The sequence below is a fragment of the Hemitrygon akajei genome, chromosome 19 (genome assembly GCF_048418815.1).
Source record: "Hemitrygon akajei chromosome 19, sHemAka1.3, whole genome shotgun sequence".
In the NCBI taxonomy this organism is placed as follows: domain Eukaryota; kingdom Metazoa; phylum Chordata; class Chondrichthyes; order Myliobatiformes; family Dasyatidae; genus Hemitrygon; species Hemitrygon akajei.
Genome location: NC_133142.1, coordinates 63,233,973 through 63,252,175, shown reverse-complemented (window position 1 = coordinate 63,252,175; position 18,203 = coordinate 63,233,973). Strand labels below are relative to the sequence as shown.

The following is an 18,203-nucleotide window of genomic DNA, read 5'->3' as shown; positions in this document are numbered from 1 at the left end:
ATCTAAATTGAATAAACAAATAACTAATCCCATAGTTAAACATACATTGCGAATATGGTTTCAATTTCGTAAATTTTTTGGCTTGAATAAGTTTATCTTATCAAGCCCTATTATATCTAACTTTTTTTTCAACCCTCTTTTATGGATCAAGCCTTTGTATTATGGAAAACAAAAGGTATAACATGTTTTCATGATCTATTTTTAGATAATAGTTTTATGTCCTTTGAACAGCTAACTAATAAATATAATTTACCTAAAACTCATTTTTTAGATATTTGCAAGTTAGAAATTTCTTGAATAATATGTTAGTCTTTTCTGAAATTATGTCCAATGGACATTACGGAAATTTTTTAGCTCTGAATCCTTGCCAGAAGGGTTTAGTAGCCACCATTTATAATATGATCACGAAAATACAGCTAGAAGTATCAGAAAAAATTAAGAAGGAATGGGGAAAAAGAACTTCATTGTCTTATACCCACTGAGCAGTGGGAGAAAATTTTACAATTACCGTAGATTTCGCACTACAGAGCGCACCAGATTAAAAGCCGCTGGCTGTAATTTTAGAAAGAAAATCAATTTTGTACTTGTACAGGCCGCACCGGATTTTAGGCCGCAGGTGTCCCACGTTGTAATATGAGATATTTACACAGAAAGATATTACACGTGAGGATTTTTTTACTTTTAATTAAATCCATATGGTAACAAACAAATACATATTGCAAATGCTTTTTTTCGAACCGTGCCTGTAATATGGCTACTTTTAAATATACATACGTATCGGTAACACACAAATTACGTTGCGTATACTTTTTTACTGAACAGTGCACAAACAACATTCCAATATCTCCTAGCGACTGGTAAAAATATATATACTGCAGCCTACCAGGAAAAGTTATTGATCGCCTTTAACTTAAAAGCAGCGTTTTCGATCGGGTCTAATGCCGCTCGCCCCCACCTTCCCGTTTATCGCAAACCGGTATTTCCCACAAGACGCGGCGAAACCGGATGTGACGTCTAGCATTCCAGGCTGTAGTACAGAAAACATACTAACAAATGAATTACTAAGCGAAAATATTATAAACTAAATAACTGCCATAAAGGCAGCACAATGCTTTTCTTCGAGTGTTTTCCATGTTGATGAGGGTGAGTACAAATGACTGATTTACAATAATTTAATTGTGAAAGTGCGCTTGATTTATCGTACAATTTCATTGGACCTCTGTGAACTACTCATCAATTTTATTGGTCTACTGTTACGAGGCAAAATGTTTTTGGCGGCATGAAAAAAAATCATGCATTAGCCGCACCGTAGTAAAGGCCGCAGTGTTCAAAGCTGTTCAAAATGTGGGAAAAAAGTAGCGGCTTAAAATCCGGAATCTACGGTAGTCAATTCCTCTTCTATTTGTGCTAAACATGCCCTAATACAATTTAAGGTTGTACATAGGGCTCACATGTCCAAGGATAAACTTGCTCGATTTTACTCTCATGTTAATCCAACCTGTGACAGATGTTATTCTGAAGTAGCTTCATCGACCCACATGTTTTGGTCTTGCCCTTGTTTACAAAATTATTGGAAAGATATTTTCGGTATTATTTCAACAGTTCTGAATATCAAATTGCATCCGCATCCTATTACTGCAATTTTCGGTTTACCAATGGTGGATGATATTTGTTTATCCCCCTCAGCTCGATGGATGATTGCATTTGTTACATTAATGGCTAGAAGATCTATCCTATTGAACTGGAAAGCAATTAATCCTCCAACTATATTTCAGTGGTTTTCCCAAACTATCTCTTGTTTGAGCTTAGAAAAAATTAGAAGTGTTGTCTTTGATTCTTCAGTTAAATTTGAAGAAACTTGGAGACCATTTATCCAACATTTTCATATCAGTTAAACTGACTTTTCCTAAACCCTGCTTCTATTATCCTTAATTATTTGGATGGAGGTGCGGAGTTATTGACGCTACTGTGTATATTTGACATAATGCAATGGCCCATGTTGGTTAGGTTTTTTTTTCTTTTCTTTTTTGGGGATTTTTTTTCTTATTTACTCTGTTTTTTCGTAATTACTATGAGTTTGGGAGGTTATTATATATGGATTATCATCTATATGAATGTATACTTAACCTATTAATTATGTACTTTCAAACTCTCTGTATTCATGTTTCATTTGTGTTTGTTTAAAATTAATAAAAAGATTTAAAAAGAAAGAAAGATGTAGTTTATATGGATTTCAGCAAGGCATTTGATAAGATGCAAGGCTTAGAAGGCAAAGAGTGGTTGTAGGTGGGTCACATTCTGCATGGAGGTCAGTGACCGGTGGTGTGCCTCAGGGATTTGTTCTGGGACCCCTACTCTTTGTGATTTTTATAAATGACCTGGATGAGGAAGTGGAAGGATGGGTTAGCAAGTTTGCTGTTGACACAAAGGTTGGAGGTGTTGTGGATAGTGTGGAGGGCTGTCAGAGGTTACAGCGGGACATTGATAGGATGCAAAACTGGGCAGACAAGTGGTAGATGGAGTTCAACCCAGATAAGTGTGAAGTGGTTCATTTTGGTAGGTCAAATATGATGGCAGAACATAGTATTAATGGTAAGACTCTTGCCATTATGGAGGATCAGAGGGATCTTGGGGGTCCAAGTCCACAGGATGCTCAAAGCAGCTGTGCAGGTTGACTCTGTGGTTAAGAAGGCATACGGTGCATTGGCCTTCATAAATCATTGTATCGAGTACATAAGATGGGATGTTAACACGTACAAACAAGCTTGATGAACTCAGCAGGTTGGACAGCATCCGTTGAAAGGAGCAGTCAACGTTTCAGGCCAAGACCCTTTGTCAGGACTGAAGAAGGAGGGGGCAGGGGCCCTATAAAGAAGGTGGGGGGAGGGGGAAGGTGCAAGTAGAAAAAACAATCAGAGGAAAGATAAAGGAGTGGGGGAGGGGAAACAGGGAGGGGATAGGCAGGAGAGGTGAAGAAGGAATGTAAGGGGAAAGCACTATGGGTAGCAGAAGAAGGCAGAATCATGAGAGAGGTGATAGGCAGCTAGAAGAGGAGGCAGAGTGAAAGTGTGAAGGGAGAGAGAGGGAATCACGGGAAGTTGGAGAATTCAATGTTCATACCAAGGGGCTGGAGACAACCCAGACGGTATATGAGATGTTGCTCCTCCAACCTGAGTTTGGCCTCATCATGGTAGTAGAAGAGGCCATGTATGGACATATCCGAATGAGAATGTGAGGGAGAGTTGAAGTTAGTGGCAGCCAGGAGATCCTGTCTATTGTGGCAGAAGGAACGGAGGTGCTTGACGAAGCGGTCCTCCAATCTGCGTCGGGTCTCGCCGATGTAGAGGAGGCCGCACCGGGAGCACCGGATGCAATAGATTACCCCAACAGACTCAAAAGTGAAGTGTTGCCTCACCTGGAGGGACTGTTTGGTGCCCTGAATGGTGGTAAGAGAGGAGGTGTAGGGACAGGTGTAGCACTTATGCTTGCAGGGTTAAGTGCCAGGTGGGAGATCTGTGGGGAGGGCCGTGTGGACCAGGCAGTCACGGAGGGAACGATCACTGCGAAAAGCGAAGAGGGGTAGAGAGGGAAAGATGTGCTTTGTGGTGGGGTCCTGTCGAAGGTGGCAGAAATTGCAGAGGATAATATGCTGGATCCGGAGGCCGGTGGGGTGATAGGTGAGGTTAAGGGAAACACGGTCCCTGTTGTGGTGACGGGAGGATGGGGTGAGGGCCGAAGTGTGGGAAATGGAGGAGATGTGGGTGAGGGCATCATTGATGGCGGAAGGGAAACCACAATTCTTAAAGAAAGAGGACACCTGAGATGTCCTGGAACGGAAAGCCTCATCCTGGGAGCAGATGTGGCGGAGTCAGAGGAACTGGGAATAGGGAATAGTATTTTTTACATTTGGCAGGGTAGGAAGAGATATGATCAAGGTAGTTATGGAGTCAGTGGGTTTATAGAAGATGTCAGTGGACAGTATGTCTTCAGAGATGGAGACCGAGAGATCGAGAAAGGGAAGAGAAGTGTCCGAGATGGACCAAGTAAATTTGAGGGCTGGGTGAAAGTTAGAGGCAAAGTCGATGAAATTGACGACCTCAGCATGGGTGCAGGAAGCAGCACCAATGTAGCGAAGGAAATGTTATGTTGAAACGTGTACATGATGGTGAGCCCTAATTTGGATTGCTGTGTATGGTTTTGGTCACCTACTTAGAGGAAAGATGTAAACAAGGTTGAAAGACTGCAGAGAAAATTTACAAGGATGTTGCTGGATCTGGGGGACCTGAGTGTTAAGGAAAGATTGTATAAGTTAGGACTGTATTCTTCAGAATGTAGAAGATTGAGGGGAGATTTAACAGAGGTATGCCAAATTATGAGGGGTATCGATAGGGTATACGCAAGCAGGCTTTTTCCACTGAGGTTAGGTGGAACTACTACCAGAGGTCATGGCTAAGGGTGAAAGGTGAGATGTTTAAGGGAACATGAGGGGAAATGTCTTCACTGAAGAGTGTTGTGAGAGTGTGGAATGAGCTGCCAGTAAAGTGGTGCAAGTGAGCTTGATTTCAATGTTTATGAGAAGTTTGAATAGGTACATGGATAGTAGGGATATGGAGGGCTATGGTCATGGTGCAGGTCAGTGGGAATAGGCAGTTTAAATAATTTTGGCATGAACAAGATGGGCCAAGGGCCTATTTCTGTGCTGTTCTTCTTTGACTCTTAATGGTTTTTTTTTAATGACTTGTGGATCAGACATTTTACATTGGCTCTCCTGATTGAAGTCGAAGCTGGGAGTACCAGCCTTGTCACCTGTCAAAAACTCTCAGAATTTTGGAGGAAAGGCCCCAGTTATATTTTTCAAATTCTGCTTGTCATTCCTTCCATGTGATAGAGGTCAGTTTGTTCCTGCAATATGTAACAGTTCTAGGTAATTGTAGATGGGTGGGGATAGGCTGGCAAGTAGCCAGGTGGTTGGTGTGTATGCAGCCTAGTTTTAGCGCAGGAATTTTCTATTGGATACAAATGTTTTCTTAATTGAACCTTGCCCAGGCAATCAGCAATGTATTTGCAATGAAGTTCAGATTATGAGCAATCCAGCTAAGTGGAATTTTGGACGATACAACATCTAACAGGTTGCTGATTCCTGCACTTTAAACTCCTAGGTACTCTGATTTGCCTGGTTTTGTTTACCACACTCCCTTGAAACTTACTACTGTGCAACGTCTTCTTTTTAAAATGTAATTTAAAAGTGATTGGAGTATTAATGGAATATTTGGAAAGTCTGCTGATATGGCACTATAGACCCAAACATGCCAATTGAATGGATTTGGATTTTGAGAGCCTGATCATCATGTGGCAACTTGGCATCAGATGGTGCATCCTGAGGTCCCAGAAAGATCAGTTGGCAGCCTGCTATGATCTGATGATCATAGGTATTTAACAATAGTTTTAAAGGTTTAAGTTTTTAATACAGTTAGAAAAGAAATGAAAAGAATGAACAAACTTCAAATGTAAAATGTGAAGAAACTTGATCCACATGCTTGCACACATCGTGTTCACGTAGTTTAAAACCACAACAGCAATTGCAAATCAGCCCACAGCTACCTGGGTTCAATTCCCACTCCTGTCTGTAAGGAGTTTGTTCTCCCCATGAATGTGTAGCTTTCCTCCAGCTGATCTGGTTTCCTCTCACATTCCAAAGATGTATGCTATGTAGGCACTGGAAACATGGTAACACTTGGAGTCTGCCCCAGCACATCTGGGATTGTGAGCTAGTTGTTAACACAAACAATACTGTGTGTTTTGATGTACACGTGGCAAATGCAGTTTATCTGTAAATCTTTTATTTAAGGTATATTGAGGCCCAGATGAGCTGCAAACTGTCCCACTTTCCCCAGAATTGATCACATTGACTCAGGAATCTTAAGTCCTCCTCTCCTGCTTTCATTCTCTGCTCATCTGCATTCTCATACTTATTACACCTGATAAAATGTAATATTATAAACATTATTACCTTTTGACATTGTTCCCTAATCTCTTTTGAAACTCCTTAAAATGTGCTTAAAGGATGACATTGGTGCCAATATGTCCACAAACTGACTGTTCATCTAAACTTACAGAATATTCTATAGTAATACCCTTGACCCAGGAACCAAGGAGGCAAAACCTGAGGACCTTGGGCCAGTCAGGCTTTTATTGGAACTTGTATTAACTAATGGAAAAACAATGTAATTTCAAGTGTAATTGTTATTATGTGTATGTTACACATGCAGCTAAATGAAACAGTGTTTCTCGAGGGCCAAGGTGCAAAACACAGTACATACAGTCACTCACAACATGTATAGCTATGATAGCACATACAGTCAAAATAATATCAGCACAAGTTGAGTGGCATGCCCTCAAGATTGATGGTGCATGGGATGTTGTTCTGGAACCACGCTTCTGCAAGCACAAGTACGTAGGAGGTCTTCATCTCACACTGGGTCAGCCGCAGATGATGGCAAATAGACTTGTGTCATGCGGGGTCAGCCACAGACAAAGGCAATTTAACTTCACTTCTAGGGAGTGAACACTGGAGAGCAGCCCCCAACAAGAGATTCAGTCTGCAAAGGCCAGCCCCCAACCATGCACAGATTCCAGTGTACCTGCTGCACCTCTGGTCTCTCCCAGTCTGCCTCCTACCCTGAATAGCTATAACATGTGATACTGCAGCCTAAGGGCCTGCTCAACAACCGGGGCCACGAATTCACCTGCTGTCAATCTCGCCAATGAACTGGATGCAGTATTTTGTATTACCAATGTCCAACAGGTTCTTGCGATCACAAGATAAACATTAGCATCATTTGTTGGATGCACAGAAGCCACTGCAAACAAGCACGCCACCATCTTAACCCTATGAAATCCCAGTTAACTGACAACACGATATTGAAAGTGGTAAAGGGAAGAGTAGACAAGGTTAGTATTGAGATGAAGTAGAAGCAGAATGGTACCAAGTACCACACTAGCATGATCTAATGGTCTGGATAATCTGTTTAGATCAACCTTTCTCAACCTTTTTCCCTGGAGGAACCCTTGAAATAATTTTCAGGTGTCAGGGAGCCCTGCATAAAAATTATATGTACAGCTCATGCTACATTAGTGTGATCAGTAAGTTGTAGATAAAATAATACAAAAATAATTGTCAGTGCTCTTGTGGGTAGAAAATGAATTTTTAGCCAACTTTTGGGGGTAGGGGGAAGGAAACAGGCAGTTAAACTTGGCTTACTTTTCTTGAAATTAATCTTTCTTTCTCTTTCGTAAATTTTTAAAACTTATAAGGGAAGCCTAATAAAATTCTGTTAAGCCAAAATGGGATTAAATTTTTCTAAAGTTAGGCTCAGTAGATTTAATTTAAGTAAAGGTTGTAAATTGATTTTAATTAATGCTATTTACAACATGAAAATTTATTGACAATGTTGAAGTTAGTATAACCATAAGCCATAGCAGTATGAATAAATACATGGCCTAAGACACGATTTTATACAAGACTTTTGGGGGGGGGGGGGGGGAATCATTTGCTGAGTGACATGATCAGGCTCGAATATAGGCCTAGCATGTGAAACCTGTGCTTGTATATAGCTGCACAAGTACTGAATTCTGGGTTGAAGTTGAGATAAGCGTACACAGATTTCACCTTCAACTGAAAGGAAACTATTTCTATCCTTGCTCTAGATGCTTCTTTTAAATAAGACTCTACTTTCTGATATCCTTCCCCACTCTCGAGGCCAAGCAGCAGTGGAAACGTTTCAAGATTTCCCTTTGTAACATAATTTTTCCAAAGATGCAGTTTCCTTTTAAATCCAAGAATCTTGTTACTTGAAGTCAAAACATTTTCTCCAGGGCTTTGCAGAGGCTTGTTCAACTGGTTCATATGATGAAAAATGTCTGTTAAGTAGGCTAGTTTCTACAGCCATTCTTCATTTTCAAAACACTCAGCAAAATCTTGCCTACTATGTTCTTGAAAGTACCCCTTCCAGCTTAAACACCCTATCAGGTGAAGAAAGCAGTGTGTTGTGAGAACGTCATGATTTTCTTTTATTTACAAGAGAAATGTAACAGCTCATGGAGCCAACCATTGATGGCATACCATAGGTACAGATGCCAACACAGTTCCTCCAAGACCAACCGTTTGTTTTCAGATATTAAGACAAAACATTAAATACATCTTGGCCTTTGCTTGTTTCAGGCAGCTCTTTGCAACAGAAAGTTTTCTTGAATTTCACCATTTACAAACCTTACAAATTCTACAACATGACATTTATTGGTGAAATTTGTTGACTCAGCAACCTGGATAGAGAAGCTGTTGTTTTTCAGTGTTTATCTCACAAAATCTCTTCAGCATCATGTGACATGTCATTGATTTGTTGTACTGTTTGAGAGTGAAATCTTTTCAATTTCTTGTACTGCATTTTACCCACTACAATTTTACACGCTGGCATCATTAGATTCCTAACTGTGACTTTTCCTTTTCTGGGTAAGTTCTGCAGACTGACAAAAGCTTTACTCTGTTTACTTTGAGATTCCAACAGCCATTTAAAATCAGCACTTTTATGTGTCATATGGCTGTGATTTGTAATTGAGTATCTTTTCAATTTTGCTGGAGTCATTGATGCATTTGTAGGTTGTTTGGAACTTGGATCACCAGTCCATGTAAAACCCACTGATAAATGGCTTTCATTGTTTAGACAGACTTTTTTTGTGTCCATTGTTGCATAATAAGAATCCACTAAACTACTAATCAAGAAAACCACAAAAATTACAAAAACTTCATAATACACTTTACTTCTAACCTGCACAATCCACCTTTTGCAACATTTACTACAGCAAAGTGGTAGGCCACCAGCTGAGTTGAGGTGCATAAATTTTTTTAGAATGAAAACTTCCCTCAATTTTTTACTACACTAGTAGAGTTTGTTCGCTTCTTAAGTCAGTAGGCCAGCGCGCAAGGGGAAGTTGGAGGAGGTAATTTGGGAGTGAGAGGCTGACGTCGCAGCCCAGGTTGGGCGAGCTCATTCAGTGTTCAGAAAATGCACTTCACGCTTCTCATCAGCCTACTATCCTCCCCTCCATGCAATACAACACTCACCAATTATCAGCAACCTCCCACCCCCATGCAATACAGTGCTTACCATCAGCCTACTGTCCTCCCCTCTGTGTAGTACAGCACTCACAAATTATCAACAGCTTCCCCTATCTCATGTCCAAAACTGGACTCAACTAAATAAACATGCACCTACTGTGAATTGCCCTACTGGGCTGAGTGACCTCTAATGAGTTTACTAACAGGCACTGCCCACCACTGCAAACACTAGAAGACACTGCGAGTGCTGCACAAGGTTCATATAAACCTTTTTTATCATGATCTCTTGAGAAACCTTGTTTTAGATGCTCATTATACCTTAACTCATCACAAATCGAGTAACAAAACTGTGTGTAGCTATTTTGTATGTCAGCCAAATGCAAATGGAGGAAGAAGAGATAGAGGAAAAAGTGCAGCTTTTGATTGAGTCATTCATTAAAGTGAGTTATGAATGGCAGCAGTTACTCTCATCCCCTCTTTCAAATAAGGGCTATTCAGGATGTGGCAGAGGAACTGTAAGGTTAAAAAAAAACTTTAATTTGTACTCTACCAACCTGCCTGTTGGATGATATCAGTGGAGTTTTTTTCATGTTTATTGTAGCCAGTTTTATTAAATTAATCCATAACAGAACTAAAAGAAATGGGGAAGTACTGATTACAATTTGCACACAGTAGTATCCAAAAAAAAATAGTATTATTGCTGGAGTGTGTTCCTAGCTATTTCCAAAGATGCACTGTTCTATCATTCTGGACTATGTGATCAAAAGCATGCAAGTGAATTTGGAGTCTTTTCCAAGGGTAGTTACCAAAGGAATCAAATTTGTGAAAATTACTATGGGTGTGATCAGAGTTTGATCAGAGTAGCAAGGCCACATGAAATGACAATATCTGGAGTTCTCAAGGATATGGTTGAGCTGCTTAAGATAGAGGGATAACATGACATCCAACGTATGTTAAATCTTAAAGATTAAATTATGAAAGATTATGTTGCTCAAAATAGACCAGAGTGAATTGTGATAGGATTATCTGTTTAAGCAGTGACAAAAATTGTTTACTTCTATCTCCAGTTTCCGAACTATATATCAGACACTGGAAATTCTCCTTTCAAAACATCCTTTAACATTTGTGAAGAGCAGAAACAGATTCTGGAGACTAATGCAGAGAGAAGCATGTGTAGTAACATTGTTATTATCCAATGGCATTCTGAGTTTCTCATCTTCATAAACTTTAGCACATCAGACTTGTGGCTATTCAGTTATTCACAAATTTCTATTCAGCTGCCAGTCATGTGGATCTAGATTAGCAAAACTTCAAATCTGAAATTATATTACTCGTGTTTAAGTTAGTTCATGGTCTCAGCTCTCTGACTGTAACTACCTCTCTGAAAGACCCTCAGCTTTATCTATCAGCATTCCTCCTTTAGAATCTCCATAGTCAACCTCTTAGTTGCCTTTACTAAACTTGCTCCTTTGCCTGATCACACAAAATGCTAGAGTAACTCAGCAGGCCGGGTAGCATCTAGGGGGGAAAAAAGTACAGTAAAGGTTTCCGGCTGAAACCCTTCTGCAGGACTGGAGGAAAAAATAGAGTAGATTTAAAAGGTGAGGGAGGGGAGAGAAACACAAGGTGATAGGTGAAACCTGGAGGGGGGAGGATGAAGTAAAGAGCTGAGAAGTTGATTAGTGAAAGAGACAAGGCCGTGGAAGAAAGAAAAGGGGGGGCAGTGGGCGGGCAGAGAGATGAGAGGGGGAAGAGAGGATGGGAAATGGTGAGTGGGGGGGGGACATTACCAGAAGTTTGAGAAATCAATATTCATGCCATCAAGTTGGAGCCTACCCGAAAAGAATATAAGGTGTTGTTCCTCCGACCTGAGTATGGCCTCATCATGACGGTGGTGGAGGCCATGGATTTACATATGGGAATGGGAAGTGGAAATAAAATGGGTGGCCACTAGGAGATCCCACTTTTTCTCGTAGGTGTTCGGCAAAGTGGTCTCCCGATCTACGTTGGGTTTCATCAATATACAGGAGGCTACACTGGGAGCACCGGACATAGTATATAACCCCACCGGACTCACAGGTGAAGTGTCGCCTCACCTGGAAGGACTGTTTAAAGCCCTGAATGGTAGTGAGGGAAGGGGAGGGAAAGATGTGCTTAGTGGTAGGATCCCGTTAGAGGTGTTGGAAAATTCGGAGAATTATGTGCTGGATGCGGAGGCTTGTGGAGTGGTAGGTGAGGACAAGAGGAACCCTATCCTTGGTAGGGTGGTGGGAGGATGGGATAAGAGCAGATGTGTGTAAAATTGAAGAGATGCAGTTGAGGGCAGTGTTGATGGTGGAGGAAGACAAACCCCTTTCTTTGAAATAGGAGGACATCTCCCATGTTCTAGAATGAAAAGCCTAATCCTGAGGGCAGATGCGGCAGAGGCCAACAAACAGACAGGCATAGCTGGGGCCCATGCGATTTCCCATGGCTACCCCTTTTGTTTGCAGGTAGTGGGAGGAGCACTTCCTTCCTTTGGTGTACTGCCCTCTACCTTGCTGAGGCAAGACACCACCTCACACCCCCTTGAACAGGACCCATTAATGAACACCAGGCCATTGTCTCCCACACCATCACCGACTTTATTGACTCTGAGGATCTCCCACCCACCACCACCAACCTCATAGTTCCCCAACCTCACACCTCCTGTTTCAACCTCCTACCCAAGATCCACAAACCTGCTTGTCCAGGAAGACCCATTGTTTCAGCTTGTTCCTGCCCCACTCAACTCATATCAGCATTCTTCGACTCTGTTTTATCCCCCCTCATTCAGTCCCTTCCTACCTACATCTGTAACACTTTCACATCCTCTGCACCTTTTCAATAATTTCAGGTTCCCTGGCCCCCACCATCATCTTATTTTTACTATGGATGTCCAGTCCCTCTACACCTCCATCCCCCACCAGGAAGGCCTCAAAGCTCTCCATTTTTTTTTTTTCTGGCCACCAGACCTAACCAGTTTCCCTCCACCACCACTGAGTGGAACTTGTCCTCCGCATCCAGCATGTAATTCTCCGAAACTTCTGTCACCTCCAATGAGATCCCACCATCGAGCACATCTTTAAACCCCCCCCCCCCATGCTTTCCACAAGGATGACTCCCTACACAATTCCCTTGTCCATTTGTCCCTACCGGCAAGCGGAGCAAGTGCTACACCTGCCCGTACACCTCCTCCCTCACTACCATCCAGGGCCCTAAACAACCCTTCCAGGTGAGGTGACACTTCACCTGTGAGTCTGTTGAGGTCATATACTGTGTCTGGTGCTCCCGGTGTGGCTCCTGTACATGGGTGAGATCCAACATAGATTGGGGGACCACTTTGCTGAGCACCTACGCTCTGCCAGAAAAAGTGGGATCTCCCAGTGCCCATCCATTTTAATTCCACTTCCCATTCCCATTCTTTTTTTCTCTCTAGTTCTGCTGAAGGGATACAGCCCAAAATGTCAACTGTACTTTTTTTTTCCCATAGATGCTGCCTGGCCTGCTGATTTTCTCCAGCACTTGGTGTTCTGCTTAGATTTCCAGCATCTGCAGATTTTCTCTTGTTCCTTTTGCTTAATGTTTTATTTCAAGCCAGTGCGTAGTAGGTACCTTCTTACATTGAAGGTGCTCTGTACTGTATGTTGATACAGGTGTGTAAGTTTTTTTCCATTCATTAAAGGAAAAACACAAGCCAGTTTGAGCTACATGATGCTTTGATGCAGAGCTCAGTAAAATATATATATATATGAAAAGTGATCACTTGAACTCTTTCTACCAGCACTGGCCTTGACATCTCCAGCTAAATTTGGGGATTATGTTCACTTGCGATGGTGTCAGGTTTTCCTGGTCACATGCAGACACAGTATTTAATATTGGAGTCTTATGGAACATCAGTGCTTTACTGTGTGCTTCATAGTTTCCACAGTCCAGATTAACACAGTAGAGAAGTCTACATAACACTTAAGTTAGTTATCAAGTTTTATTAGGAAGATAAATTTAAGGCTTGTTATTTAATCAACATGTTTTTGGTTCTCTTAGCTACTAGGGAGCTAAAGGATTTCTTTGCAAAGGCCCGCAATGGATCTATTCGTGTTATGAAGGTCATAATCAAAGATGGTGAGTTTTGTCTGTCTTGTTTTGCTATGAAATTTATTATATTTTGACCAAACATTCAACTGTAATTAAATATGAGAATGTGTATATAATATGGTAGAAAATATGCACAGCTGCTATATTTGTATAGATTGGTTTGTTGTATACCAAGTACAGTTTACAGACTAAGCATATTGAAGTTAAAAAAGCTGTTGACTGCTTAATGTAGTTGGAGCTTAGCTGGATCTACTTAAGAACAACTTTCGAGTATTAAATGTAATTTTAAAAGGTGTTCCCCTTATTTATTGAATGTCTAAAATGTGTTTACTTTTTGACACCAGATCAGTCTGTTATTCATCCTCACTGGAAACTAAAATAGAAGCAAAAAATATATGCATAATCATTTATACAGATTTCTATCTGAAAATTAGAATAATTTTTAATAAAACTAGTTAAGGTTTTATTACAGAGGATGCATACCATAATATCCAGCAGAAAATCTTCAAGTTAAAGTTCATGCTATTGAATCTGCCTTGTTTTCAAACCAACTGAAGTATGTTCACCCACAGTAAATTATAGAATATAGAACAGTACAACACAGTACATGCCTTTAAGCCCTCAAAATTGTGGCAACAGTTTAAACTACTCTAAGATAAATCTAACCCTTTCCTTCCAAATAGGCCTGCATTTTTCTTTCATTCGTGTACCTATGTCCCCAAGTCACCTAAATGTCTCTAATATATCTGTCTCTACCACCAGCTCTGGTAGTGTGTTCTATGCACCCATCACTTTCCCTATATAAAATAAAACCTAGCTTTGACATCCTCGAATATTTTTCTTTAATTACCTTAAAGTTAGGCCTTGTATTAGTCATTAACACGCTGGAAAAAAGTAACTGGCTGTCCACTAGATCAATGCCTCTTAACATCTTGTACACCTCCAAGTCACCTCTTATCCTCCTTCACTCAAAAGAGAAAAGTTCCAGCTTGTTAAACCTATCCTCATAAGGTGTGCTCTCTAATTCATGCAACGTCCTAAACTAATATTTATTTGCACGTAGTTGTGTATGCCAGTATGACACTGTTGCAAAAAGTGTCTGCTATGGGATTAGGCTGCTGAATTTGGTGCAAAATTATAGCACCTGGAATCACAACAGCCTTTGTTAGAAAAAAAATTGGAAAAACTGTGTGAGACCATAAGACATAGGAGCAGATTAGGGCATTCAGCCCATAATCTGCTCCACCATTCCATCATGGCTGACCCTGGATCCCACTCAACCTCATACATCTGCCTGCTTGCCATATCCTTTGATGGAATGATGGAGCAGACTATCAACAGACAATCAGGAAAATATCAACTTCTGCTTTAAATATATCCACTGCAGTCTGTGGCAGAGCATTCCACAGATTCATTACTCTCTGGCTAAAAAAAATTCCTCCTTACCTCTTCTAAATGGTCACCCCTCAATTTTGAGGCGGTGCCCTCTAGTTCTGGATACTCCCTCCCCATTGGAAACATCCTCTCCATGTCCACCTTATCGAGTCCTTTCAACATTTGTTGGGTTTCAATGAGATTACCCTTCATTCATCTAAATTCCAGTGGGTACAAGCCCAAAGCTATCAAACGCTCCTCATGTTAACCCCTTCATTCTCAAGATCATCCTCATGAACCTGCTCTGGACTCTCTCCAATGGACAACACATCTGTTCTGAGATATGGGGGACCAAAACTGTTGACAATACTCCACGTGTTGCCTAATTGATGTCTTTAAAAGGCTCAGCATTATCTCCTTGCATTTAGATTCCCTTCCCCTTGAAATAAATGCCAACATTATATTTGCCGCCTTTTCCACAGACGCTACCTATAAATTAACCTTCTGGGAATCTTGCATGAGGACTCCAAAAGTCCCTCTGCACCTTTGATTTGATCCTTCTCCCCATTTAGATAATAGTCTGCACTATTGCTCCTTTTACCAAAATACATTATCGTACATCTCCCAACACTGTATCTGCCACTTTTTTGCCCATTCTGCAATCACATTGCTTCCTCAGCGCTTGCCTACCCCTCCACCTATCTTCATATCATTTGCAAACTTTGCCACAAAGCCATCAATTCCACTCTAAATCATTAACAAATAATGTGAAAAGTAGTGGTCCCATTACTGACCCCTGAGGAACACTTCTAGCCACTGGTGGCCAACCAGAAAAGGCCCCTTTTATTCCCACTCGCTGGCTCCTGCCTGTCAGCCATTCCTCTGTCCATGTCAGTATTTTTCCTGTAACACCAGAGGATTTTATCTCGTAAGCATCCTCGTGTGGCACCTTATCAAATGCCTTCTGAAAATCCAAGTAAATGACTTCCACTGCCTCTCCTTTGTCCACCTGCTTGTTACTTCCTCAAAGAACTCTTAACAGATTTGTCAGCCAAGATTTCCCTTTACAGAAACCATGTGGACTTTCAAGAAACACACATAACTGGAGAAGCTCGGTAGGCCAGGCAGCATCTATGAAAAATGTACAGTTGTCGCTTTGGGCCGAAACCCTTTTGGCAGGACTGGAGAAAAAATGCTAAAGAGTAGTTTTAAAAGGTGGGGAGAAATTGGAGGTGTTTGGTGAAACCTGGAGGGGAGGGATGAAGTAAAAAGCTGGGAAGTTGATTGGTGAGATGATGTGAGAGGGGGTAAAGGGGATGGGAAATAAAGAAGGGGTGGGGGGATTTGGGGGCATTACCAGAAGTTTGAGAAATCGATGTTCATGCCATCAGGTTGGAGGCTACCCAAATGGAATATAAGGTGTTGTTCCTCCAACCTGAGTGTGTCTTCATCAAGACAGTGGAGGAGGCCATGGATGGACGTGTCAGAATGGAAATGGGGAGTGGAATCAAAATGGGTGGCCACTGGGAGATCCTGCTTGTTCTGGCGGAGGTTTAGCTGTTTGGCAAAGCGGTCTCCCAATCTACATCAGGTCTCACCGATGTACAGGAGGCCACACTAGAAGCAATGAACACAGTAAATGACCCCAACAGGCCCTGGGTAGTAGTAAGGGAGGAGGTATTGGGGCAAGTGTAGCACTTGTTCCACTTGCCAGGAGGGACGAATGGACAAGGGAGTGATCTCTGTGGAAAGCATAGGAGGGGGAAGGAAAGATGTGCTCAGTGGTGGGATCCCATTGGAGGTGGCAGAAGTTTTGGAGAATTATGTGCTGGACGCAGAGGGTGGTAGGAGAGATCAAGAAGAACCCTATCCCTAGGAGGGTGGTGGGAGGATGGGGTAAGAGCAGACGTGTGTAAAATGGAAGAAATGTGTTTGAGGGAAGTTTTGATGGTGGAAGAAGGGAAACCTCTTTCTTTGGGGAAAAAAAACATCTCCTTTGTTCTAGAATGAAAAGCCTCATCCTGAGAGCAGATGCAGTGGAGACAGAGGAATTGAAAGAAGGGGATGGTATTTTTACAAGTAGTAGGGTGGGATGGAATAAAGCTAGGTAGCTATGAGAGTCCATGGGTTTGTAATAGACTTTGACTTACTTTATCATTAGTCTCCCAAGTACCTCAAAACCACATCCTTAATAATAGACTCCAACACTTTCCCAGCCACTGAGGTTAGGCTAGGTTAGGCTATAATTTCCTTTCTTTTGTCCCCTGCCCCCCCCCCCCAAAGAGTGGAGTTAAATTTGCTATTTTCCAGTCCATTAGGACCATGACAATCAAGCGAATCTTGAAAGATCATGACAAATGCATCCCATTATCTCTTATTCTCGTATCTCTTATCTGTCCTGCCAAAGGGTTTTGGCAAAACATCAACTGTACATTTACTCCATAGATGCTGCCTGGCCTGCTGAGTTCCTCCAGCATTTTGTGTGTGTGTGTGTGTTGCTTGGATTGCCAGCATCTACAGATTTTCTTATTTATTATCTCATGTTGGTTGTCTTTTGTTGGTTGGGGAAACAAAAAAAGCCATAGCCAATGTAGCAAACTGGGTAACCTTGATTAAGTAGGTTACACTATGTAGATATATGAATTTGTAATTCCCAGTATGCTCTGTTTTGTGCTTGATGTCTAAAGTTTGCTACTAACCACTAACAGTTAGCACCTCTTTCCCACCTAACTGTGATTTTCTGGCATAAGATATAGAAGTGGAATTTTGTTTGCTTTTTGTCATGTGTGCCTGACCCTGGAGGCTGATTACTGTGACACTGGAAGATGCCTTAAAGCCATTCGCTAATCTAATTATCATGTTTAAGTTTGTAAAGGTGATGAAGTTGAGGAAGGCATGTTCATTTAAAATGTAAATTTTACTCATCCTGTATTTGATTATTTTGCCTTTATCAGATATTTGATATTAGAAGATGATCTAAGTTGTTAATGTGGTTTGAATTAGTAGAGATGACCTTTCTGTTAATTAATACCAGGCTTGTTGCTACAATACAAGGAAAAACAAATTTAAAAATAGCATGTGTTTTGTTGGAATTTTATTATGTATGAGCTGTATGAAACCACTCAGGATTTTGAGGGGTCAGTACTGAACAAGCAGTGATGTCAGGTGACTAGAGTGGCATGATGTGACTTGTCACCTTCCTGTAGAAAGTGTTGACAGCTGCAGGCTGTGCTTAAAATAGTGTCTGTAGCTAATGGGTTTGGCTGGACAGCAGTGATGGAACAACATCATGAGGTGGTGTCAGAGAATGAAAGCATGTACCGTAGATTCCGGACTACAGAGCGCACCTGATTAAAAGCCGCTGGCTCTAATTTTAGAAATAAAATCAATTTTTTAATTGTAAAGGCCGCACCGGATTTTCGGCCGCAGGTGTCCCACGTTGTAATATGAGATATTTACACAGAAAGATATTACACGTCAGGATTTTTTTAACTTTTAATTAAATCCATATGGTAACAAAAACAAATACATATTGCAAATGCTTTTTTTCGAACCGTGCCCGTAACGCGGCTACTTTTAAATATACGTTGCGTATACTTCT

General features: G+C 41.2%; 1 protein-coding gene across 3 annotated transcripts in view; it reads left to right on the top strand.

Moving 5' to 3' along the window:
* Window positions 1–18,203, top strand: part of twf2 (twinfilin-2) — a 162,675-nt gene that overhangs the window by 23,360 nt on the left and 121,112 nt on the right. For all 3 annotated transcript variants that reach the window (XM_073072647.1, XM_073072644.1, XM_073072645.1), the window contains exon 2: window positions 13,178–13,255. In XM_073072647.1, coding sequence (XP_072928748.1) covers window positions 13,178–13,255 — 78 coding nt within the window. The remainder of the gene's footprint in view (window positions 1–13,177; window positions 13,256–18,203) is intronic.